Source organism: Megalobrama amblycephala, linkage group LG17 (assembly GCF_018812025.1).
Source record: "Megalobrama amblycephala isolate DHTTF-2021 linkage group LG17, ASM1881202v1, whole genome shotgun sequence".
NCBI lineage: Eukaryota > Metazoa > Chordata > Actinopteri > Cypriniformes > Xenocyprididae > Megalobrama > Megalobrama amblycephala.
In genome coordinates, this window is record NC_063060.1 from 36170346 (window position 1) to 36197313 (window position 26968).

The window sequence follows — 26968 nt, forward strand, 5'->3', positions numbered from 1 at the left end:
CATTCCTCAGCAGATTGGTGCTGTTTTGGCAGAACGGGGAGGACCAACAGCATATTTGTCATATTTGTTTTGGCTCATCGGTGTATATCAGAGTGAAAAGGCTTCTCGAACAAGAAAAAATGTTGGGCGGGACTTGGTTTTGTCCATTGGGAATTGACTGGATTGTAGTTGTTTCCTACTTCTGCGATCTCATGTGAGCGACAGGTTGTCTCGCCATTGTGCTGGTAAAAATGTCATCAGAGAAAGAGAAGAAATGTCACTGCAAGAGGGAGGGGAAGTTATTTTGATTCAAGAATTGTGCATTTTAATTTCATGGTGACTTTAAAGTGTTAGTTCATCCAAAAATGAAAATTCTGTCATTAATTACTCACCCTCATGTCGTTCCACACTCGTAAGACCTTCGTTCATCTTCGGAACACAAATTAAGATATTTTTGATGAAATCCGATGGCTCAGTGAGGCCTTCATTCCCATCAAGTTAATTTAGACTTTCAAACGCCCAGAAAAGTACTAAAGACATATTTATGTGACTATAGTGGTTCAACCTCAATGTTATGAAGCGACGAGAATACTTTTAGTGCGCTGATTCGAACCACTGATTCGAAACAAAAGATTTGTAAAGCTTCGAAGCTTCATGAAGCAGTATTTTGAAATCGCCCATCACTAGATATTGTTAAATAAAGTCATTATTTTGTTTTTTGGCACACAAAAAGTATATTCGTTGCTTCACAACATTAAAGGTGCCATAGAATTTAAAATTGAATTTACCTCGGCATAGTTGAATAACAAGAGTTCAGTACATGGAAATGACATACAGTGAGTCTCAAACTCCATTGTTTCCTCCTTCTTATATAAATCTCATTTGTTTAAAAGACCTCCGAAAAACAGGCGAATCTCAACATAACACAGACTGTTACGTAACAGTCAGGATCATTAATATGTACGCCCCCAATATTTGCATATGCCAACCCATGTTCAAGGCATTACACAAGGGCAGCCAGTATTAACGTCTGGATCTGTGCACAGCTGAATCATCAGACTAGGTAAGCAAGCAAGAACAATAGCGAAAAATGGCAGATGGAGCGATAATAACTGACATGATCCATGAATACATGATATTTTTAGTGATATTTGTAAATTGTCTTTCTAAAAGTTTTGTTAGCATGTTGCTAATGTACTGTTAAATGTGGTTAAAGTTACCATCATTTATTACTGTATTCACGGAGACAAGAGCCGTCGCTATTTTCATTATTAAACACTTGCAGTCTGTATAATTCATAAACACATCTTCATTCTTTATAAATCTCTCCAACAGTGTGTAATGTTAGCTTTAGCCATGGAGCACCATCAAACTCATTCAGAATCAAATGATCTTACATGATCCGAAGCATGCATGCAGCATGCATGACGAACATTTTGTAAAGATCCATTTGAGGGTTATATTAGCTGTGTGAACTTTGTTTATGCACTGTTTTATAGTCGAGAGCTCGGGGGGCAGGGAGCGCGAGGATTTAAAGGGGCCGCAGCCTGAATCGGCGCATATTTAATGATGCCCCAAAATAGGCAGTTAAAAAAATTAATTAAAAAAAATCTATGGGGTATTTTGAGCTGAAACTTCACAGACACATTCAGGGGACACCTTAGACTTATATTACATCTTTTGAAAAAACATTCTAGGGCACCTTTAAGGTTGAACCACTGTAGCCACATGAACTGTTTTAAATATAACTTTAGTAGCTTTCTGGGCATTTGAAAGTCTAAATTAACTTCCTGTCAATGGAGGCCTCACTGAGCCATTGGATTTCATCAAAAATATCTGAAGATGAACAAAGGTATTACAGGTTTGGAACGGCATGAGGGTGAGTAATTAATGACAAAATTTTCATTTTTGTATGAACTAATCCTTTAACGTGAACTACAAAAAAGATAAGAATCATTGTCTCATACTTGCGTGAGTGTAAGAGGACATGAAACCAGGTGGTGAAGGAAAGTGATCACACCACAATGGAAAGCTCATGTAAATCGTCATTTTCCTCCTCTCAGACTAACTAGCAATTACTGTTCACATGACTGCTTGCCAGTGTGAGGGCAGAGAGCAAGAGAAGTTATTTTAGTTGCAAACCGGAATAAACAAAAGAACCAATGCTCATTGAGAAAATTCAGAGAGGAGGATATACACAAATGAATATTTGTATACACAGCGTCCCTATAAAAAATTTGGACACTTAAACAAAATTGATGAATGTCTTGCATAAATGCCCATGTTAAAAATATGTTTTATGTGTTATTCCAGTTCCAAAGGGAGGTTCAAGTCAAATACAGCACAAAAGCAACAAGATTTGCAGGCCTAAAGGCTTTGTGCAACGTGACTCACAACAATCTCTCTGCCAATATAAACTTTTCCTTTCGCCTTATGCCTCTCTCCCCCCTCCTATAGGACTGATATAAGATTTGAGTTTGAATGAAAATATGAGCTGCTCTTATCTGATGAGCCACACTCTAATTACTAGTTGAGTCATGTTGATCTCAGCCTCATGATCCCACTGCATCTTTTACCACCCAAAAATACAAGACCACACTCAGAGTACCCGGCCCAAATGCATCCCTTCTCTTTTATTAGGACGGCACTCACTGTTCCCACTATTAATAATTACGGGTTTAAAATATCATGTGTGGATTCTAATACACTGGTGACATGATGACACAGCAGGTCTCCCTAAAGCACTTCTTGAAAACATCTCTAGCACAGAACAGATCTGATGGAGCTGCTGATTTGGATCTTTTAAGTTTTTTACCCTGTAGAATGAGAGAATATTTAACTCTGTTATTGAGAAAAAGAGCATCTTCTTGAGAGAATAAGACTAACATTTGACTAATGGTTTAAAGAGTGAAAAGGATCCAAGGCCAGTTATTAAATAACCAAGTTAATCTAATTTTCCTTTAAATTGACGCACTAAAAATAGCAGAGAAACTTCTAGGCACCGGCTTCACTTTGGTCGCACGTTTTGAACAGCACTTGATTTTTTCATTAAAAAGGTTATTGTCAGCTAAACAGTTGCAATCTTTTTTGCAAGAATGCAAATGCAAACACTTATAAATATCTTGTTGAATATTTGACAGAAGAGGGGTTAAAGGAATTATTAAAGATATTGAAGGGTTTATGTATTGTGTTTTTGTACTTTTTATGTAAGAATTGTTGGGTTAACTTAAAGTTACCTGGTTAACTTGAAATTTTGAGTTCATTGAAATGAAAAATTTGAGTTAATACAATGATTGATTTAATCAACAGAAACTCAAAATATTATGTTATCTGAACCACATTAATTATCTAAGTTGATTTGACAAAAGAAAAAAATGATAAATCATGAAAAACATTTTTTACAGTGTAGGTATAACTGGTATGTATTAATTTAAATGCTGCAACCTCCTTCGGGAAATGAAATAAATACAAACTGAACTGAAACTGAACTTAGGTTTCTGCATCTTAATGTTTAAAATATTGATTACTTAATTCAACCTTTTAGACTTCGGTTGAACAACTCAAAACTTTGGTTTCTTGGATGATCTTTCAGAAATCTGAACAGATACTGACCTCTACAGGGCATGGCTAATGTTACTGATAAAGTAAGCACTGCAGGTTTTAGGGCGTCAGAACAACATAAAAACAACAACAAACATTTGTTCATAGGTTTATCAAATCACTTCTCACATCAAACACAATAACACAAGTTGTCTTTAAATAAGATTGCATGTTTCATTGCACATTATTTCAACAGACCAATGATGAGCTGCCCTGATGTACAGAATATCTGACTTATCACTCAGTCATCAGTTCACCACTCCGTCTTCCCTGATTCTATTTTACAGATAAATACATTTATTACAGTCCAAGAGCAAGACTACAAAATAAGTCTAATGGGAGGTTAGGTATAAAAAGGGCATTAGACAATGTATGTTGTGTACTGTTGAATTAAAAGTTGCACTGATAAATTTGTCCTAAAGTTGAGATCTACTGAAGTATATTATAAGCGTTTTGTTTGGATCATTCCTTGGGCTCCTGTTCATCAGCTTTGCTCTCCGTTTGCCCGTCTCTCCTGCTGGCCAGCTCTTTCAGCCCCTCCTGAAGCTGCTCAACAGCCTCTCCATCTCCTGCTGCATGTGCCAGAGCCAGGGCTTCCTTATACAGCTTACCAGACTCCTCAAACTCCCCTGGATAATAACAGACAAACAACAGTGACAATTGTGTATTCCTGAGAATTCTTTAATCATTATATTATAATCATTTATAATTATAAAACAGTGTTATATAATACAATATAATATTAACAAGTGTGGATTTCTACAAAAATATTAATCAGCACAACCGTTTTCAACATTGATAATAATAAGAAAAGTTTCTTGAGCACCAAATCAGCATATTAGAATGATTTCTGAAAGATCACGTGACACTGAAGACTGCAGTATTGGCTGCTGTAAATTCAGCTTTGCCATCACAGGAATAAATTACACTTTAAAATATAGCTGCAAGCAGCAATTCAAGGGGTTTCAAGCACTTTAAGGCCTTTAAGCATTTTCTTAAAAAGATATGTTTATTTAGCAAGCATGAAACCACTTAGATCATAGATGGAAAAGATATACAGCAATTTACCATAGGAAATATATGATTTTAAAGGCTTTTTAACAGTTATTGGGGTTGAGGCAAAAACCTAGGTCTAGTTCGGCAAAGTTGTTTTTTTGCAATCTCCAATATTTAACGAACCATTCGATGGACAGAGGCGGTCCTAGAGGCAAATTTGCTCCGAATGAGGAGTTCTACCATGTGGTATGAATGTCAAGGGCCTTTGCGAAAAATCCTGTGATATACGATCCTTGACGCACGTGAAAAATGTGAAGGCGCCCCCCGGTGGCCGATTTCTTTCGAATTTCTCAAAGGCCTCTAGGGCTGTGAGTCAAACAGGCCCAGCGAGTTTCGTTCTGATCAACCTCCGTTACCTTGTCTGATAGCTGCTCAAATTTAATTGGCCGATGACAGACATGTTTTTTCACACCAAAAAATCATGGGAACTTGGACAAAGACACTGCATGCCCATTTTCACGTCAATCGGACTAACGGTGTAATTGTTATAGCCATTTTCATGTTTTTTTTCCTATTATAGTGCCACCAAGTGGCCAATTGCCAACATTTTTTTCATGTGACCAAAGATTGAGCCCATACATACATGTTCTGAGTTTGGTGAAAATATCTCGTTCCTTTCACGAATCATAGCCATTTTAGTAAAAGTGGCTCTGCCCACTTCAAACGTTTTGGCGGCCCTTAGAGACCGTGAATTGAAATTTCAACTTGTTTTTGATCATTTTTTACAGTCAGACTCCAGAGAATCTTGCTGCACTGGCTTGGTTTCGATCGGGCCCGAAACTAGTTTGGACTAGTTTGCAGAAGTAGATTTTTCAAAACATCCAAAACACCCGGAATCTCGCAATTTTATCTGTCTTGAGGAAAGGATTCCAACGATATAAGACACTTGAGCCTACATCAAACGGTTTAGGAGTTATGAGCAATTTTCACCGCTGTAGCGCCCCCATCAGGCCGATCAGGGCGAGCCTTGGTGACGTTGTAGATGGTGTAAGTACTACTATCCCTCAAAGTTTCAAGTCTCTATGACTTACGGTTTGGTCTGCCCAATCACTTTTAGGGGAGAATGCTGTGTGCGTATATTAAATCAGTTTCAAATTGTAAATGTCAGTGTAACTAAATTGAGCAGTTGAACCTTTGTGCATCAGAATTCCTGCCATATTCCCAAGCAGCACATGTTGATCAGGGTGACCCGCTGCCTGTCCGAGCTCAACGGCCTTCTTCACATAAGTCAATGCCTCATCATGCTTCCCCTGCAGGTCCAACACGGTTGCCAGATCACTCAACAGAACCAGGGTCTGAAACAGATGACACAATACCGATTAATGGGACAAACACCTGTACACTTTACACCTGCTTGCCACATAGACCATCAGAAGATCTTGTAAAATGACCGGGGCTGTGTCCGAAAACATAGCTAGCTGACTTGTTACCTCGCTGCCTTATCAGACAAAGACTTTGTAGGCAGTGTTTGCACACATCCCACGAAACTGATTTCGGACAGACTTCTGAGGCAGCGTAACGGATTAATGAGCAAAATGGAGTGAGCTTTGGTGATAACTAAGCAAATATTTAAATACTACAATAGTAATTTCTCACTAGAAATGACATCAGAAGTGGAAAACGTTGTTCAAAAACATACATTTACACACAAACTGTCCACCAACCGCAACGTTCAGACGCTATCTTTATTTTTTAGCTCAACTGAATGGAATGGTGCATTCACAGAATCAGCGGTTCGGAGCGCCAAAGTCATGTGATTTTAGCAGTTTGGCGGTTTGACACGTGATCCAAATCATGATTCGACACAAAAGATTCATAACGCTCTAAAGCTTCATGAAGCAGTGTTTTGAAATCGGCCATCACTATATAAGTCATTATTTTGTTTTTTTGGCGCACCAAAAATATTCTCGTCGCATTATAATATTAATATTGAACCACTGTACTTTAAGCTTTTGGATGCAGTCTGGGAATATTTTCATTGAATAAATATGACTATTGGATATATACTCCCAGTCAGTGTTGGGGAAAGTTACTTTTTTTTATTAAAAGTAATATGTAACATTACTTTTGTGTTACTTTTTCTCACCTGGGCTGGGCTTGCTTGTTTGTTTTTAATAACAACAAAAATAAGTTCTATTTGAGGCAAATGTAAAGGCCCTTTCACACCAAAAGTGAAATGAATAAGCCTCAGTCTGAAGGTAATGCATATTTACGCCTGTACAGTAGAGGGCGCCGCTCAAACAAACTTTTCAGCTGTTCTGCCATTCTGAATTAAAGAAGAATAGGATACAGGAAGAGGAAGTTCAAACTCGCATTTCTAAATCTAATCTAAAGTAATTTTTGCTTTATTAGTTTGGTTGAATTGGATCATTGAAGGTCAGCAGCAAAGACATTGGTTAATAAAGTGAGATTAAATACATAAAGTATATTTGTGGAATTTATTATATTTAATTATTACAGGTTTGCGTAAAATTCTGAGATTGCATTTCAATGTTTTTATTCATTTTGAGGAATACTGAAGGTTTTTGTGCAAGTGGGACGAGTAAATGCATGTTCACATTTAGTCTAGAACAGGGCTGTCTAATCCTGCTCCTGGAGGGCCACTGTCCTGTAGAGTTTAGCTCCAACCCCAATTAAACCAGCTAATTAAGGTTTTTAGGCATACAGGGAAACTTTCATGCAGGTGTGTTGTGATAAGTCCGTCCTTCGGATGAGACGTTAAACCGAGGTCCTGACTCTCTGTGGTCATTAAAAATCCCAGGATGTCTAGGGGTTTAACCCCGGCATCCCGGCCAAATTTGCCCATTGGCCTCGGTCCATCATGGCCTCCTAATCATCCCCATATACTGATTGGCTTCTCCTCCTCACCAATAAGCCGATGTGTGGTGAGTGTTCTGGTGCAATATGGCCGCCGTCGCATCATCCAGGTGGATGCTGCACATTGGTGGTGATTGAGGAGATTCCCCCTTCCATATGTAAAGCACTTTGAGTACCCAGAAAAGCGCTATATAAAAACGTAAGGAATTATAAATTGGAGCTAAACTCCAGGACCGAGTTTGGACACCCCTAGTCTAAAAGTAACAAGTTTCATGTTCACACAGCGCATACAACACCTCTGCACTTTATTTCTCTCAACATGGGGACAGGAGAGTCAGTCAATAAATGTGAAAAAGTAACTTGCGTTACTTATTTTACTCAGATATTTTGTTGTAAATTGAAAAAGCAATATGTTACTTTACTAGTTACTTGAAAAAGTAATCTGATTACCTAACTCAAATTACTTGTAATACGTACATTTGCAAGTACATTTATACTTGCAAACCAGTGTGTAATGTCTTACAAAGGAAACATCACCTGTGGGTGGGATTCTCCCTGCTCCTCTTGGCAGATCTGCAGCGCGTGCCGGTAATCCTTGCAAGCGCCTGTGAAACGACGATTAGCTGCCAAATAACGTGCCCTGGCATCCAGACTGAGTCCGAGCAGCAGCCTGGTGTCTTTGCGTTCCTCGTCTAATTGGAACAAACATTTAGTAAGAGATCAAATAAAATACAAATAACCTGTTTGCACTGACAGGAAGTGAGCCTAAACTAAAGAGAACATACCTGACAGGCTTTCTGGAGGAAGGTCCTTCTGTTTCTCAATCTTGGCCTCTAAAGACTCAGTGCAGAACTGGAAGCCATGCTCCGCCAACTCGTTCCTGGAAATGAAAAGTATGAGTTACTGAACAGCACAGAGGTTAACAGGTCAGCTGATTCAAGTGTTTTCCGCCTTTTTTCACTATTTCAGCAGAGGATCAGAACTCACTTGTTTTGAGTGGCATATATGCTGGCCAGCTTCAGCGACATCTCAATCACTGCATTGTCATCCTTTTGAGATAAAACGGGTACACAGAGGGTTTCAAAAAACAGACCAAGGCTGATCGCATTTCTTATTTTTGATCTGTTTATAGGATAATTAAGTCAACCGATGTTCAGAAATGAAGGAATCAGGAAAGAGCCTTGCATACAAAAGTATAAAAGTTCATCAATGTTCCAGCATTGAGTGTTTTACCTGTGGTGTTCCCCCTGACAGCATGAAGCTCATGGCTGCTTTAAACAGCTTCTCAGCCTGCAACAAACAACAACAAACAGAGTCACATGCTGACGTTCACCACAGATGTACACGCTTATGTAGAGCACTGAGTCAGGGGAGCAGGGCAGAGGGAAGATCTCCCTCAACCTTACTCACATTATCCAGCTGACCTTGGACAAAGGCAAGATTCGCCATCTGTGAAGAGAGGAACGTTAAGATAAATTATGCTCTCATTTAATCTTCACTGTCATATTGTTTAACAAAGAGAACTGCAAGAAAATAATGGACTGTAGTAGGTGAAAAAGGAGGAAAAATCAAAGGAAAACAAACATACCAGGCTGTATGTATATATAATGGCATCATTATTGTGCATCTGATGTGCCAGTCTGACAGCTTTGTGTAAGAAGACGTTGGCAGCGTCCAGTTCCCCAGTCATCATGCTGTACTGTGAAGGACATGAAGTAAGATTCAGTCATCAAAAATTAACATTATGAAAATTATTTTTAAAAAATATAAAAAACTAGAAGAGATTTTTGCTGCCCGTTTAGAGTCTACAGTTTTGACAGAGATGTACATTTTGTGTTTCGCAAAGTTTGCTGCTTTAGTATTTGTATATTATTTTTTCAAGTTTCTATGGAAAAATACTGGATAAGCATTTCATTAGTTTTAAAGGCTTTTATTGGCAAAAACATTCAATATATGCAAAGAAACAGTATTTACAGTGTTGATCCTTCTTCATAACCATTTCACTCTGGCATGCTGGATATCGGCTTCTGGGACAAATCCTGACTGATGGTGATCCATTCTTGTCCTTTTAGTGCTCAGAGTTGATCACAATTTGTGGACTTCGGCTTGTCTATCGAGGATTGACCACAGGTTCTCTAAGGCTTTAAAGGATTAGTTCACTTTAGAATTATAATTTCCTCATAATTTACTCACCCCCCACATCACGCATTACGTAATCATGTAGGAAAGGTCACACATGACGTGGGAAGAAGTACCGATCCAGTGTCTACAAAAGCGAACGTGCAAAGTCAAATGCCCTAAACAAAAAAAGGGTAAAACAACGATGTTGGATGATTTTGAAGATGGAGGAGAAAATGAGAGGGTTTCACCCTTCTGCGGTACTTCCACCTACATCACGTGTGACCTTTCCAACATGATTACGTAATGCGTGGCACAGCAGTGCAAGATGAGCATTTGTGGTTAAAAAAAAAATAAATAAATATATATATATATATTTATTTTATTATTTTTTAAAGAAAATGACCAATAGTTTTGCTAGATAAGGCCCTTATTCCTCAGCTGGGATCATGTAGAGCCCTTTGAAGCTGCATTGAAACTGCAATTTGGACCTTCAACCCATTGTTAGCCATTGAAGTCCACTATATGGAGAAAAATCCTGGAATATTTTCCTAAAAACGTAAATATCTTTTTCGACTGAAGAAAGAAAGACATAAACATCTTGGATGACATGGGGGTGAGTAAATTATCAGGAAATTTTAATTCTGAAGTGAACTATTCCTTCAAGATCCACGGAGTTGTCTGGATACGGATCCAAAAGGAGAAGGAGATGGTCCTGGCATTTACTGGACACTCTGGGACGTCCTAAAGCCTTCTTCACTGCAGTTGAACCTCTCTCTTGAAGTTCTTGATGATCCGGTGAATGGTTCTTTCAGGTGCAATATTCTTTGCAGCAATTTCCTTGCAAGTGAGGCCATTTTGATGAAAGCGATGATGGCTACACATCTTTCTTTGGAGGTAACCATTGCTAACACAAGAACACTTCTTCCCTCCTTTTATAGCAATCAGTCTGCTGTTATAATCCAATCAGAATGATAGAGTGATTTTACCAGACTAGCACTCGTTCACACTTTCCCATGTAAAGATGATATGATTAGTGAGATTATGTTAGATGGTCATGTGCCAGGGCCAAAAAACTGTGAAATTTGGGTTTTTGTTATGAAGTTGTTGTTTTTTGTCCATCAATTATTCAAAATACTTTTGATGACCCTGCACAATAATCTAGAAACAATATGAATCAACATCAAAAATTCGAAACAAAAGATTTGTAAAGCTTCATGAAGCAGTGTTTTGAAATCGCCCATCACTAGATATTGTTGAATAAAGTCGTTATTTTGTTTTTTGGTGCACAAAAAGTATTCTCGTCGCTTCATAACATTAAGGTTGAACACATGAACTGTTTTAAATATGTCTTTAGTAGCTTTTTGGGCATCTGAAAGTGTTAATTATCTTGCTGCCAATGGAGGCCGCACTGAACCATTGGATTTTATCAAAAATATCTTAATTTGTGTTCAGAAGATGAACAAAGGTCTTACGGGTGTGGAACGACATGAAGGTGAGTAATTAATGACAGAAATTTTCATTTTTGGGTGAACTAAGTCAAAAAAGTCAAAGCCAGTCTGCAGATTTGGGTTGACAGATTTTTCTATATAATAATATCATATTTACAAAGTCTGCAAATGAATGATAACTAGTGTTTAAAATCGGAAGTTGTGTAGTGTTTTCCAGCCTTAACACATTTTAGAGCAGATTTTTGGAAAATCCAGTGACCACTATTGAAAACTGATTTAACACAAATTATTTAATTAAAAATGATACTATCAGAATAACAATATGAGCAATAAATCCCTCTGTTTTCAAATTTCTGTTGTGGTCTCAAACTACACTAGGATGAACAAATGCAGATCAGACTGTCTTGATGTGATACATTATGTCTGTAAAGAGAACCTAATAAAGCATCCCAGTATACCTTGGCTTTCTTCAAGAGCAGAATAAGTTCATCCTCAAGTTTTTGTTCCTCAGTCCTCTCATCAGAGCTTCCAAAAAGCGAAAAGGCTGATGCAAAAGAAAACCACAGAGTTAGATCATTTTAATCATTACACAGAGGTCAGCCTGGGTCGAGGTGGTCTATACATTACGTAAACAGCACGAAACACTGTTATGACAGCATCAACTCACCCATGACACCCCATGCAAGAGTCCACCTGCTGAACCCTGCCGTGTCCGAGTGACGCCTCTCACCGGTGCATTGAGAACTGACGCCCAGATGCCATGACCTTCTGTGCCAGCGGTTCTCACAGCGACTCGACTGCTCAAACACACCGGCCGACTCACGCAGCGATTTGATTCTTACAAAAGATAAGCTGGAACCGGATACATTTCTCGTACAGTCATTTACACAGTGCTTCAAACGAGCCAGCTGTCGACAGTAAGAGCGCAGCGCCATATTTGTGATTATGCAATGACGTCAGGCGTGGTGGTCACGTGACCGGCTTGGGCTCACGATTTGCTTCCATTCATTTTGCTCCCATTTAATTTTAGATTGATTATATGGTTTGTTTATGAATTGTGCATTGGATGTGGATTTATTACACTATTATTAATGTATCTTAATGTCTGGCACATGCACGAAAACATACGGGCCATTCCTGTAGTCCATTATTATTATAAATTAAAATACTATTTTTGTATTAAAATTTTAAATCACATGTATTAAAATCATGTTAGTTTCATTACATCATAATATCACAATGTAAAAATATTTTTGATACATTTCGTTCCATTTCTAACATGAAATAGGTTTATTTTTTGGTAATAATTTATTATTATTATTATTATTATTATCCAATAGAAGAACAACAAATACAATTACAAAGAACAAAAGACAATGAGGGTTACAAACAATACTCCAAAAGCAAACTATGTTAGCTTAAAAGACTTACACCATGAAAGAGTCTTACATAGAGTTTAAAAAAATAAAAAAGTAGGCAGATTTCTTTGAAAATTTACACTTATGAATGTAAAATTTAGCACAATAAAGCAATACATTAATAAGAAATTTACAATGAGAAGGGTCTAAATTCTACGGAAGAGGATTAGGGCCAAGCAATAATAAAAAAATAAAACCATCTCGAGATTAAAGTTGTAAAAAGTCGAGATGAAATGTTGAGAATAAAGTCATTAAATTACGAGAAAAAAGTCGTTAGATTATGAGAACAAATTCGTTAAATTATGAGAAAAAAAGTCAGTAAATTTTGAGAAAAAAATTTGAGATAAAATGTTGAGAATAAAGTCATTAAATTACAAGAAAAGTCGTTAAATTACGAGAACTTCGAGTTCTCGTAATTTAACGACTTTTTTCTCATAATTTAATGACTTTATTCTCAACATTTTATCTCGACTTTTTCTCGAAATTTAACGAGTTTTTTCTCGTAATTTAACGAGTTTATTCTCAACATTTTATCTCGACTTTTTTTTTTAATTTAACGACTTTTTTCTCGTAATTTAATGAGTTTATTCTCAACATTTTATTTCGACTTTTTTCTCGAAATTTAACAAGTTTTTTCGCGAAATTTAACAACTTTAATCTCGAGATGGTTTTATTTTTTTATTATTGCTTGGCCCTAATCCTCTTCCGTAAAACTCAAAGAATAACCAAAAACACAATTTTAGGGGTTATACAAAAGTTTGGATATAAATATTTTTTAACAAAATTTGAAAAATCAATGCAGAAGACTTTACAGTAAGTACAGTCCCAAAACAAGTGATTAATCGTTTCTTCATATTGAAGGCAAAAAGAGCAATTGGGTGAAATACTATTGTTAAATTTAGCAAGTTTATAATTTATCGGATAACAATTATGGATCATTTTAATAGAGACTTCAACAACTATATTAGATAAGAAGAATTTTTGTCGAAGAAGCCAAAACTCTTCCCATTCTATATCACTAAATATGTTATTCCAAAAACTCACACAAGCAGGTAAAGAAATCAAATAATAATATTGTTTTAATTGGCAAGAACCAGTTGCTTAATTACATCATCCTCCAGGAAATGACACAATTTTTGGTTGTAAAACAACAGCTCAAACATAAGCGGTTGAAAAAATATCTAAAACAACATCTTAAAAATAAACTAGAAACAGCCAGGTCTACAGATGATATTCTGGACCTACAATACTTAATTTAAAAAGTTACTGAATAAAGCAAATAAAAGCCATCCATTTATGATTCACTGTTCAGTTTATTTATTTTACTAAAGCACAGATGAGGTTACAAAACACAATATCCTGTTATCACCCACTGGTCATTCGTTTTTAACAGGAAAAAGAGGGAATGCTTTGTAATAATCTCTTTTCAGTTCTATGATAGCACACAGCAAGTGAGTCTCTGTACCACAGATCATGCAGTGATTTTAGCTTTAACATATTCATTTGCAGACACAGAAGTGCACAGAGAGATAGGAAAGGCAAAGGGTGATCCATATACACAGTCACTCACACATAATATTCACATGAACAATAATAACTTCACAAAAAAAATATACAAATCACCTCATATTTCAATCCTTTATCTGAAAAAAGCTTTAAATTAAGCTTTAAATGTCTGTAAAGCCTTTATACATTTCATCTTAAAAAGAGAACAAAGTTACACATGTGAAATGTCCATCTAAAAACAAAACATAAATGTGTGTGTTTTTTTTTTTTTAAACTGCCATTTATTTTAACAACAATATTGTAGGTTAGCATAGCCTAAATTAAGAAATAAAGTGTATGGGTATGTAAGGCTGTCTAACCAAATCTCTTATGACCCACTGCGACACCTATCCATCAAAAAGATGAATGTGTAGTTTACAGAAACAGTACATAATGCAAGCAAAGAGGAATGTCAAAAGAGTGTAAATGACTTTAATACCTATTGAGGTTTTCAGAATTAAGGAATGTTTTCCCAAATTAAAATGTTAAAACACTCTTAAACCTATAAGGTCTTAAGAGACAAGAGAGGTATATTAAAGCCCATGGAAAATAAGCCCTATGTGCTTGAAACAAATCAAAAAGTACATTAGATCCTCTTTTGTCTCTTCTGAATGCAATGTCATCTCTTTTCAAATAGGTCAGCACCTGATAATTAAAGGGTTAGTTCACCCAAAAATGAAAATTCTGTCATTTATTACTCACCCTCGTTCATCTTCAGAACACAAATTAAGATATTTTTGATGAAGTCTAAGAGGTTTCTGTCTCTCCATAGAGATCCAATGTAACTACCACTCCAAGGTCCAGAAAGGTAAGAAAAAGACATGATTAAAGTACTCCATGTGACTCCAGTGGTTTAACCTCAATTTTATGAAGCATATTTTATGTATATGCAAAAAAAAACGTCACCCGTAGGTTTCTGAAGAGCATTTTTGAAACATAAAGCCGGCCGTTGCCATCTCGGCAGCACGTCACTCCCGGATACCAGAAAATAAGCAAAGAGGCCTCCACGTGGGTGGAGCTGAGGTGACGTGACGTGACGGCAGCAGACAAACGGCTAGTGGTGACAGCAGCGGCAATCCAAATGTCACTCAAGTGGCCGCGCCCTTAACTGACCCTTCGCCGGGAGTTTGATTGACAAGCGATCTAATCAATCATAACGCCGAATCTGCCATTTTGTCCGACAAAGCAGTCAGGAGTTAGAAGATTAACTTCGGTGGACTTGAACTTGAAAAATGGTGTGTACTGACGTCTTTCTGCATTTGAAAACACATTCCTTTTCATGTTCATTCATGTTTATTTGATGCTTTAAATGAACTAGTAGGAAGAGATGAAAGGTTCACGAGCCTCCTGAGCTGAGGCGGTACAGCAATCTGTCACGACACATTAAAGAGCCACAAAACTGTTTTTATTGTTCAAATGTATTAAAAAAATTACACAGTTTGTAAGCTGTGACTTTGTTTAATATCATAAGTAACCTGTTCTGTCTTGTCAGTCGACGTGTTGTCAGTGTCCTCTTTGCTCCGCGATGTATTTTTCACTCTGTGTAGCGTGACGGCGCCATGGCTTGTCAGACAAAGCAACAGTAACTAAGGAGGGCGGGTCTTTGCGAAGGGTCAATTATGCAGAACTTTAAGGCTTAATATAATTTAAACAGATGAGTTATAAAAAAAATTCACCCCCTCACAGCTGTCATGAAGGGCAAAATTAGCTGTATAGACCAAAACCACAATTTGTACCAGGCTGTAAACATGTTTTTTCTGCTGTAAAGTTGGGCATTTTAACATGGGGCTCAATGAGATTCTGCTCTCTTTTGGAGCTTGTCCCTAGCGGCCAGTCGATGAATTGCAGTTTAAGTGTATTGGCTTCAAGAGAAACGGGGAGGTTGCTGCTTGGTTCAGACTCTCACATCAACGCGAGTGTTCACGACACGTGTTTTGTGTTCATGCGAGAGCTGACATTGTTCTGTGAATGCTTTGGATAATGTTATTTTGTAAATAATGTGGTAAATTATGTTTTTTTTTTTTGCAAACAAAGCACTCATGTCACTCCATAAAATTGAACCACTGGAGTCACATGGAGTACTTTTTTGATGTTTTTCCTTTCTGGACCTTGGAGTGGTAGTTGCGTTGGATCTCTACGGAGAAACAGAAACCTCTCTGACTTCATCAAAAAGATCTTAATTTTTGTTCTGAAGATGAATGAAGGTCTTACAGATGTGGATCGACACAAGGGTGAGTAATAAATGACAGAATTTTAATTTTTGGGTGAACTAACCCTATAGCATCTAAAACATTTTACTTAAAGGTGAATTAGAAAATTACAATAAAAGCAATTAAGAGACTTGAAAATGAGTAAAAACTCCCAAGCATCACATACTCATGAGTTAATTTACCAGGGAATATATAGACATATATTGAAGACCTCACAGTTGACCTGTTGGACCAAGTGCCATCACCTCATAACAGGAGTTATATTTGGCACACAATATATTTTTCATAAATCTGCACTGGCTCCATACAACAGCACTGAAACCTCATTATCATCCAGCATTCAGAGGCACAAAATATTTACTGACCACAACAAGTTCCTGTAAGGTCAAGCTTCAGTCCCCCAGTCAAGAGCATGTTATTGCACAAGAGGAAAACAAAGTGTCACATATGGGCCTATCTGCCTCTGGTATAATTTCACTGCACAATGTTGCTGATTGACAAAACTCAGGTTGAAAGGACTGTTACACATTTAGCGACTGCCAGCGAGGTTTAAGATTCATTTCAACTAAACAACGTGCAAACAAGGGGACAATAATCAAGTCACTATATTCCCCACTAAATCACACCCAAACACACATTGATTTTTTTCCTCATTATTGAATGCTGGAATTCTAAACTTTTTTTTTTTTTTAATGCTGATGAAGGGCATTTCAAATCACAAAAATGATGTGCAGTGATTGTCTACCCTGAACAGCATGTGTATATCTGATTGGTAGTATGGTTATCTTGCAGCAAGGGTGCATACTAGGTGTGCAAAGAGCTGCCTAACCATGACCAGAAGGAAAACAACAGCACACATCAAACTTTAACTGCCACACAGAATGAAGGAAGACTGTTCACTCCTCACCAAACCTTGGAGTAACTGAGAAGGGGGGGTGTGTGTGTGTGTGTGTGTGTGTGTGTGTGTAACAGAGGACAAAGGCTCAAGCCCAGACATAGCATGAACACCTCACTCACGGCTCCCAAAGAGCTGAAGGAAAAAGAGGAATATGTAGACCACATCCATGTAGAGGCAGATGGCTCCAAACACATGCTCCTCTGGGTTCAGAGAGTATCGCCTGTTGCCAATCAGCAGCTGCATGTCGAATGCCAGGAACTAAAGCACGAAAAAAGATCATTAATGTATTAGTGTTGTCAAAAATATCGATACTGAAATATCTGCAATATCGATACAGTGATACCAGCTGCGCATTCTTGCTCTATCTCTCCGACGGCAAATTGACACACCTGTCTCCTCTCACTCGTTCCGGTTGGATAATGCTTGTATTGCACATAATTTTACTCATTCCCACAGGTTTTACACAAACATACGCATACACAAACAGCTTGTGAGTACCAAATTGAATTCTTTTTGTTGCTTTTTGCGCTTAAACGGTCAAATACATAGAAAATTATCTCAAAATGTCTCTCTTGGCGAGTATTCAGGTAAATACAGTAAGTTTTTGGATTGTAAATAGAGAGAAAACGCATGTTGTGTAACAGTATATTAGATCTGTGTATTCGCTCTTAAAGTGACAGCAGCCTAATATTCCTGCTGCTGTCTGTCAATTGAAATCACTCACTGCTCTTGACTGAAAAATTTTGTAACTTTAATTGTAAGCATTAATCTGAATTAAATTTTTACAATGAAGACTATCCAGTGCTATTTTACATTTGATTACTTTAACTTCTGTAGGTTCTTACCTGAATACCACTGTTAGACCCACCTGAAACACTTAAAGCCATGTTTAAAGGTCCCGTTTTTCGTGGTTTTTTGAAGCTTTGATTGTGTTTATAGTGTGCAATATAACATGTGTTCATGTTTCGCGTGTAAAAAAACACAGTATTTTTCACATAATTTACTTAACTGTATACCGCTGTTTCCACTGTCATAAAAACGGGCTGATGACTTCCTTGTTCTATGAAGTCCCTCCTTCAGAAATACGTAACGAGTTCTGATTGTGCCAGCGGTTCCTGTGTTGTGATTCGACAGCAGTTTAGCGCTCCTTGCCCGGAAAGGTCACGCCTCTTACCATAACGTGGAGATGCACGCGCTCAGTGTTATTGTAAACATGTCTTTAATTTTACCCTATCAATTTGAGCCGGAATCAGACCCGGTGATTGGACTGCGGGATGAAAATAACAGCGTTTCGACGACATGGCGACAAACACACTCTACAAACGCAACTCTTGTGTATTCCTGTGGGCGGAGGTTAGTCAAAAAACTGTTTTAGTGACGTCATTAAAGAAGGAAGTAGAGGGATGTAGTCCAAACTGGCCGTTCGATGTAGGCGACTTCTGTTAAATAAAATATCTCGCTTGGCATTGAACTTTGAGCTTTAAAATTTTACAGATTTTATTTATACTCTAACAACAACATTACACACTAACTAAAGTTTGAAACATGGGATCACGAAGAACGGGACCTTTAATTCATTTCTCTTTATTCTATTGTATTTATTTGTGCTATCGTTTGCAATTTGTTTATTTGTTCTTATTTTATTACTGACTGTTTACTTGTCTTTTTTTTTTTTTGTAAATTTAGTTCAATGGTTCAAATAAAGCATCCCTTGTTCTGTGTGTAAGCTACTGCAACAAAATATAAGATAACAACAAATTATCTGTATGGCGGTATATATGGCAGTTTTCCCGTGGTATCGAAAATGGTACTGAATGTCGATATTTTTCAAGGTATCGTATCGAAGTTGGAAATTCCAGTATCATGACAACACTATCTTGTATGAAACACATAAACATGAAAATATTTCATAGTCAAAGGGTACTAACCAGAGTGAAAACCAGAGCACCAAATCCAGCATAAGCAGTATGCAACCAGGGTATCTAAAAACAACAGATAGAGTTGACACTATGGTTGGACTGATATCAAAATTATGGCTTCAGTATGAAATCAACATGATAGCCAGTCCAAATCAGATTTTTGTGCATATCCGATTGGAATCCGATCATGTTTAGCAAGTGTGAACAGCAAAAAATAAAAAATTTTACAAATCCGTTTTAAGCTACATTTGGATCTGAACAGTTGCGATACACACTGTGGACAGTCAATAATTTAGATCAGATTCCAATCGGACACACAAATATTCGGATTTGGACTGACAGTGTGAACATAGCCATTGACACATTATAATAGTGACAGCTTCAAAGTGATCTAGTACATTCAAATATCTGTTAAGCAGCTTACATATCCAAATGGTGCAGTGAAGAACAGCAGAAGCCCGGTTATCATCAGAACCATCATGAGAGAGAAAAGTAATCCGTGACAGGTGGTGAAGTCAACCTAGATGACAGAAGTCAGTGCTCTATCAAATGACACATATATGAAGCACTTGACAGAAGCCGTTTAAGACGAAATGAGCTCACCCTGGATTGGAAACAGAAGAGTGTGATGGCCAGACACACCAGTGCTGTGATGCCCACACTCAACATCACCACTTTGGTATTATGATAGCTGTGTATAGAAAGAGAGTGAGATTAAAAACATGAAAGTAGTGCTGCAAATTAGACACACATTCTTGTACATCTATCTTTCTGAGTACATTCACTGACACAATGCAACTTCTAGCTCTTTATTCTAACCCTACCCATCGCAACTAAGTGCCTGACCCAAACCCTTACCCTTACCCTAAACCTACCCTTAAAGGGTTAGATCACCCAAAAAAAAAAAAAAATCCCATCATTTAGTTTTTCAACCGAACACAATCAGAGTTATATTTTAAAATATCCTCTTCCAAGCTTTATAATGGGAGTGAAAGGTACCATTTTTTAAGGCCTTCTGGAGCAAAGCAATGCATTTTTGTTAGAAAAATATCCATATTATAACTTTATAAACTGTATTAGATCACTAGTTTCTTGTAATGTTCTTGTAACGCGCTCACGAGAGAGTCAAGTTCTGGCGTATGACGTAGGATGTAGGATTAGTGTGAGCTTAGGTGAGAGTAGACGCCTCTTGCGGTTCAAACAAATAGGGCGGGGCAATCTCAAGCTCCTCTGACATTTCTCTTTAAAAATTCTCATTTTAGACTTCTAATTCGTGACCGGTGTTTTATTTTGCTCTATCCTCTGCGCTTGAACATTCGTCAATATGTCATGCTTCGGGTCAGAGGTTGCTCTTCTGCCAGGACTAGACTCGAGTACGGCTGTTATTTGAAACCAGTGATTATAGTTTATGAAGTTGGATAAACTTCACTTCAGAAGGCCTTTATTAACCTCCTGGAGCCAAATGGATTTCTTTTATGATGGATGGATGCGATTTTTTTAACTTCAAAAAAATTGTACCATTCAATCCCATTATAAAGTCAGTATATTTTTTAATATAACTCTGATTGTGTTTGGCTGAAAGAAGATAGTCATATATACCTAGGATGGCTTGAGAGTGAGTAAATCATGGGATACTTTACATTTTTGGGTGAACTATCCCCTTTAACCTAATTTTAACCTTATCCCTAAAATCAAGTCTTGACCCTCAAACAGGCCTTTAAAGAGGTCTCAGAAAGGAAAAAAGTCTTTACTCTATATTTTTCCTCATTTCGATGGTCAAAAAAATCAAACCAGTCCTCACAAATACAGGTAACTATAGCAGTGGCAGAGTACAAGGGTACAATTTGGTTCATTTTGTCTCCTACTTTACTATGTAATGTATTCACCATAGTGACCTTAATGGTGTGTATAATAAGGGCAAGGACTGTAAACTTTCACATTTTGAACATCCACTAACATTTTTCATAATTATAAAGAATATTTCATCTCTAACAATGGTCAGTTTTTTAATATAATATAATATAATATAATATAATATAATATAATATAATATAATATAATATAATATAATATAATATAATATAATTTTGTCTTACCTGGCGAGCATGCCAGCCATATAGGACATTGCCAAAGTCTAAAAACATAAAACAAAAATATTCATCCCTTTTTTTTTTTAAAGTTAAATAATGGTAAATAAATGTTTCATTTAACTAGTGAACTAATGAGACAATGAAATTACTTACAAAAATGGATAGAAGGATCATATTGGTAGGGTATCTTCGTCTGCAGAAGAAACACAAACAATGATCAATAAGTGATGGATATCAAAGAAGCTCAAAGTTCCTGAAATCACACATCTCTTATGTAAGCCAGAAGGTGAACTCAAAAACAAGAACAATGTATAACAAACAGTATCTGTTTACCGTGCATTTGTGCTGCATACAAGCATCAGGTATGTTCCCATGAAAGTCATGCTGGACAAAACATAGCAGTGTCACTCACATGATCACAAACATAATTCATATATAAAGTCCTAAAGCCTCTAAAGAAGAAAGAGCACAGTGTATAATTCACTTACTATGAGGTCAGATAGAAAACCCGATTGTACTGTACAAACTTCCGGACTGGTTCACTGTGAAAGACAGGACAGTCATCAGTAACAGTGCTTTCTTTTACAGGGATAGTTCACCCAAAAATGAAAATTATCCCATGATTTACTCACCCTCAAGCCATCCTAAGTGAAAATGACTATTCAGACAAACACAATCAGAGACATATTTAAAAATATCCTTGCTCCTCCAAGCTTTATAATGGGGAGGTACGAGATTTTGAAGCCCAGAAAAGTGCATCCATCCATAATAAAAATAATCCATACGGCTTCAGTGGGTTAATAAAGGCCTTCTGATGCAAAGCAATGGGTTTTTGTAAGAAAAATATTAATATTTACTTTATTAACTATAATAACTAGCTTCCAGAAGTCAACTTGTGCCACTTCTGACGCGATGTATGATGAAGGAGTATCGTAAGCTTAGACGCCTCTCGCGATTTCAACAAATAGGGCTGGGCAACAAACTCAAGCTCCTCTTCTCTTATATATCGAAATCCTCTGATCTTTCTCTTTAAAATTTTCCCGTTTTAGACTACTAATTTGTGACAGTGTTTTGTTTTGCTCTCTCCTCTGTCATGCGCCGGGTCAGAGTTCACTCTTCCGCCTTCAAACCGATGCTTACGGCTGTCTGCCAGAAGCTTGTTATTATAGTTTTAAATTTTTAAATATGGATATTTTTCTTAGAAAAACTCATCGCTTCACTTCAGAAGGCCTTTATTATGGATTATTTTTATGATGAATGGATGCATCTTTTTGGGCTTTAAAATCTTGCACCCCATTCACTGCCATTTTAAATAGATCTCAGATTGTGTTCATCAGAAAGAAGGTAGTCATATACACCTAGGATGGCTTGAGGGTAATCATGGGATAATTTTCATATTTGGGTGAACTATCCCTTTAAAAGTGGAATAAATGGATAAAATGGGGTTGTGTCATGTACTCTGATGTGTGTATAACTTACCAAAATGTAAAGAGCGACACCACACCAAACGTGACCATGAGCTGAACCATTAGGATACAGAAGACCTGCAAAGAATATATATGCTTTTCATAACTAGAATGTTTGTATGCTGCTGTTCAAATGTTTAGGGACAGTAAGTTGTTTTTTTAAACATCTCATGCACACCAAGGCTGCATGTTTAACTAATGAACCTTATTGTAAAGTGTTACCGAAATATTTTTGAAATACTACAATTAATACTATTTTATTATATTTTTATATATTTTAAAATATATTTTATCCCTGTGATGAAAAAGCTCAGCTTCATTACTCCTCAGAAATCCTTCAGAAATCATTCTAATATATTGATTTGGTGCTCAAGAAACACTTATTATTATTATCAATGATAAATACAGTTGTGCGGCTTAATATTTTTGTGGAAACAGTAACTTTTTTTTTTTTTTTTCAAAGTTCAAAAGAGCAGCATTTATTTACCTTTTGTAACATTATAAATGTCTTTACTGACACTTAATTTCAAATTATATTTTAAAGTAATAATATTTTAATCATATTTACATATACAGTACAGTCCAAAAGTTTGGAACCACTAAGATTTTTAATGTTTTTAAAAGAAGTTTCGTCTGCTCACCAAGGCTACATTTATTTAATTAAAAATACAGAAAAAAACAGTAATATTGTGAAATATTATTATAATTTAAAATAACTGTGTACTATTTAAATATATTTCACAAAGTAATTTATTCCTGTGATCAAAGCTGAATTTTCAGCATCGTTACTCCAGTCTTCAGTGTCACATGATCCTTCAGAAATCATTCTAATATGCTGATCTGCTGCTCAAGAAACATTTATGATTATTTTCAATGTTGAAAACAGTTGTGTACTTTTTTTTCAGGATTCCTTGATGAATAGAAAGTTCAAAACAACAGCATTTATCTGAAATACAAAGCTTCTGTAGCATTATACGCTACCGTTCAAAAGTTTGGGGTCAGTAAGAATTTTTATTTTTTATTTTTTTGAAAAGAAATTAAAGAAATTAATACTTTTATTCAGCAAGGATGCATTAAATCAATCAAAAGCAATAAAGACATTTATAATGTTACAAAAGATTAGATTTCAGATAAACACTGTTCTTTTGAACTTTCTATTCATCAAATAATCCTGAAAAAAAATATTGTACACAAATATTTTGTACAATTATACACATTAAATGTTTCTTGAGCAGCAGATCAGCATATTAGAATGATTTCTGAAGGATCATGTGACACTGAAGACTGGAGTAATGATGCTGAAAATTCAGCTTTGCCATCACAGGAATAAATTACTTTGTGAAATATATTCAAATAGAAAACAGTTATTTTAAATTGTAATAATATTTCACAATATTACTGTTTTTTACTGTATTTTTAATTAAATAAATGTAGCCTTGGTGAGCAGACGAAACTTCTTTTAAAAACATTAAAAATCGTAGTGGTTCCAAACTTTTGGACTGTACTGTACATGAAAACAAATATATAAAAATATGCTGCTATGAATAAAATGCATATTGTTTGTTGTGAGACCAGTATTAATGTTGGCAGGGCAGGTAAAAATCTCAAATAACAGCCTGACGAGCCCTGATTAACCTGAACATCTTTTTAATTATGACTGAGCAACAAACACATTAAAAGATATAGACTGCACACTTGCATCCAACCCAATTCATATAAGTTAATAACATTTGAACTGTAAAGCAGACTGCTAATGGAAAAACAATTGGATGAGAACTTTCACACCTTCCTGATGAACATTCGGCGGACATTCTTGTCCTCCCAGTTGCTTCCACTGAGGCCGTCGAAGCTGCTGCCGGAGCTCGGATCAGAGAAGGGTGAGGACATGTCTGCAGCATAAGCGCTGGAATATCCTGGACCTAAAGAGACATTTTGCACTATTAACAATGTTCAGAGAAGATCCTCAGGCAGATTTTATCCTCAGACTTATCTCACATTAAAGAGAATGTTCCTTGCATATAAATGACACAAATGTGTTGTAATAATAAAATGTCACATACTAGGGCCGGGATGCACATAAGCCCAGCTGGGGTGCATGGGCATGGTTGGTGGTGGCATTGGGGGCGGCTGGGAAGCGTAACTGAAGCTACCAGCTCCTTGTTCTTTATCTCCTGCTGTAGCTTCAGCATAGCTGGGTGGAGCTGCTGGCAGACTCATGGTCTACTGTAAAACAATAACATTCAAAAATCATCTGAGAACGGAACCAAGCACAAGCAGATCTGATATTCGAGCACCCTGACTTCAATTAATATTTTATGCCACAAGGCCAATGGAACTTTGCAACTCTTCACCACATGAATTCATTATGAACCTACAACTTGGATCCTTTCCTATTTTAAGCCAATGGGAGACATAAAGGATTTTTTTTTCAATGAAATGAATGTACTATGTTTTTTATTTAATATTTTGTATTTTTAGGGGACTTTATGGTAAATGCATCTGGTTTCACAGACAAGGTTTGAGCTGTTTTAACTGAAAGCGACTTGCACCGACGTAAAATGTTGTGTTGTCTCAAGATGCACACCAGTAATGCTTTTTAAAGCATGTTTATAAAAGCTTCTTAAATGGCCTAATTAAACTAAGGCCTAATCCTGGTTTAATCTAAGCCCTGTCTGTGAAACCAGGTCTAAATTATATTTATGCAGTAGTTATAATCCATTTATTCACTTTTTGAGCATTGACCTGAAAATTAAATTTCCGATTTAAACTGTCATAAATCTTGAATGCTTTGGAGCACAGACTTAAGTTTGGTCTCTTTTTAAAGACGACACTTGGCAAATTATTCCTGAAGTTTAATAAGTGAAATTTAAATTTATTGTTATTATGAAAAATCCACAAAAATACTATTTTCAATTTACATACGAAATATATATTTTTCAAAACATGCTTTACTCTAAAACTGTGAGAAATCAAAGCCATATTTCTAAACAAGTGTTGCTCCAAATAGGAGGTTGAAATCTCAGTATCTTTCAGTAAGATTTTATTTGGGCGCATCAAAATTTTCCACTAGGTGAAATTCATTTATGGCTATTTTTAGGACCATTTATTCTTTACAAATCATGTCCATGATTTTTTTTTTTCCCACATAGCAAGTGCCAAGTTTTGTACCATTCTGATTAAGTAAAAAATCTTTTTTAAATAGAACAGTGTTATATTATTTCTACCAATAATAATATATCTTACTAAGATGATATTTATGATCAAGGCTCTGAAGTTTTAATTTTGGGGGACAAAACGTATAATTAAATGCAGTACAATGATAATTTAGAGAAATAAACATCTCTCAAAACCCTATCACACGTGATACACACATTTTAACATGATTTTACTAAAAATATATATGGATAATTAAGTGCATTGCTTCAGTCTAGTAAGAGTTCATCTTGAAATATTAGCCTACTAATAATATATAATTTATTCCTAAGTTTACTTAAATATTCCACAGCAAAAAGACATGTATAATAATTGTGTACAACAGGTTTTCTTCAGCTGTACTAATAATTTAGAGGCCTTAGAAATCCCTATATATCAAATATGATTCAGAACAGTTATACAGTTATTATAAACAATAAACTGAACATCAGTTTAAACACAAATTAATCTGGCTAGAGTCTGTAGAGCTGTTAAACCCACAGCACAACAGTCTTTTATCCTAAACTATTAGTCTCAACGAGTCGAGTACTGCTGTATACTAAAATCCGCTGCAACAGGACTGATGTAAATGTTGACAGCGCTTAGCTTAGCTAGCACATCCATGACACTTTTCAAGCCCATTCTGTCGTGCAGGAAACGACAAATAATTTGCGCATATAAAAATAACGTTGTTATAACCTAAATCAAAATATAGGTTCTAACAAATGACTGCTAGAGTAAGCTCTGTAATTCAACTTACCTTACTGTAACAGCTAATGTGACACTCGAGATCCCCAAGTAAAGGTAAAAACAATGAACTCAATCGTCCAATGACGTACATCCTGTGTTTCCGGAAATGACAAACGCGAACCGTAAGCAAGCTAAAAAGTGTGAAGCGATGTTGTTTTTTATGCAAAATGTATTTTACAGTGAAAACATGTGCTGTTGGATATCAATGCAAGTCAGAAAAACAAAATAACTCACATTTTATTTAACTTTATGTATCCTTAAATGCAAATTCCCAGTAAAGAAACAATAACTTAGTATTTTTAAAAAAGAATACGTTATATTGAATCAATCTTGCACAAAACAACAAACAGCTATTCAGTATAGACATGTATCTATATAATATACTATATAATAGTATCAATAACTAGTGTCTTTTTAACTAAGGACCAGTAAAACGCCCTCACTAATCATGTTGTCACA

The 26968-nt window shown here is 36.2% G+C and overlaps 2 protein-coding genes across 2 annotated transcripts; both read right to left on the bottom strand.

The window, feature by feature from the left end:
- Positions 1–3676: 3676 nt before the first annotated feature.
- On the bottom strand, positions 3677–12006 carry ttc19 (tetratricopeptide repeat domain 19). The gene is made up of 10 exons (XM_048164115.1): positions 11689–12006; positions 11480–11565; positions 9041–9151; positions 8863–8901; positions 8686–8742; positions 8440–8501; positions 8238–8332; positions 7990–8144; positions 5768–5930; positions 3677–4208 (listed from the first exon to the last, which is right to left on the bottom strand). The coding sequence occupies exons 1-10, from the start codon at positions 11954–11956 to the stop codon at positions 4042–4044; spliced, it is 1203 nt and encodes a 400-aa protein (XP_048020072.1). The 5' UTR covers positions 11957–12006; the 3' UTR covers positions 3677–4041.
- A 3724-nt stretch (positions 12007–15730) lies between these two features.
- On the bottom strand, positions 15731–26649 carry faim2a (Fas apoptotic inhibitory molecule 2a). Its single transcript, XM_048162697.1, has 12 exons — positions 26520–26649; positions 24628–24790; positions 24353–24486; positions 22581–22645; positions 21590–21643; positions 21435–21485; positions 21255–21294; positions 21108–21145; positions 19615–19702; positions 19436–19531; positions 19021–19074; positions 15731–17350 (listed from the first exon to the last, which is right to left on the bottom strand). The coding sequence occupies exons 2-12, from the start codon at positions 24782–24784 to the stop codon at positions 17204–17206; spliced, it is 924 nt and encodes a 307-aa protein (XP_048018654.1). The 5' UTR covers positions 24785–24790; positions 26520–26649; the 3' UTR covers positions 15731–17203.
- Positions 26650–26968: the final 319 nt, after the last annotated feature.

Coding starts and splice junctions, on each gene's coding strand:
- ttc19 (XM_048164115.1), bottom strand. CDS start 11,956: ATGGCGCTGCGCTCTTACTGTCGACAGCTGGCTCGTTTGAAGCACTGT. Junction 8,333..8,439: donor ATATATGCCACTCAAAACAA/GTGAGTTCTGAT, acceptor TTTCATTTCCAG/GAACGAGTTGGCGGAGCATG. Junction 5,931..7,989: donor AGGGAGAATCCCACCCACAG/GTGATGTTTCCT, acceptor CATCTGTTTCAG/ACCCTGGTTCTGTTGAGTGA.
- faim2a (XM_048162697.1), bottom strand. CDS start 24,784: ATGAGTCTGCCAGCAGCTCCACCCAGCTATGCTGAAGCTACAGCAGGA. Junction 21,146..21,254: donor TGATCCTTCTATCCATTTTT/GTAAGTAATTTC, acceptor TTATGTTTTTAG/ACTTTGGCAATGTCCTATAT. Junction 19,703..21,107: donor ATGGCTGGCATGCTCGCCAG/GTAAGACAAAAT, acceptor TTCTATACACAG/CTATCATAATACCAAAGTGG.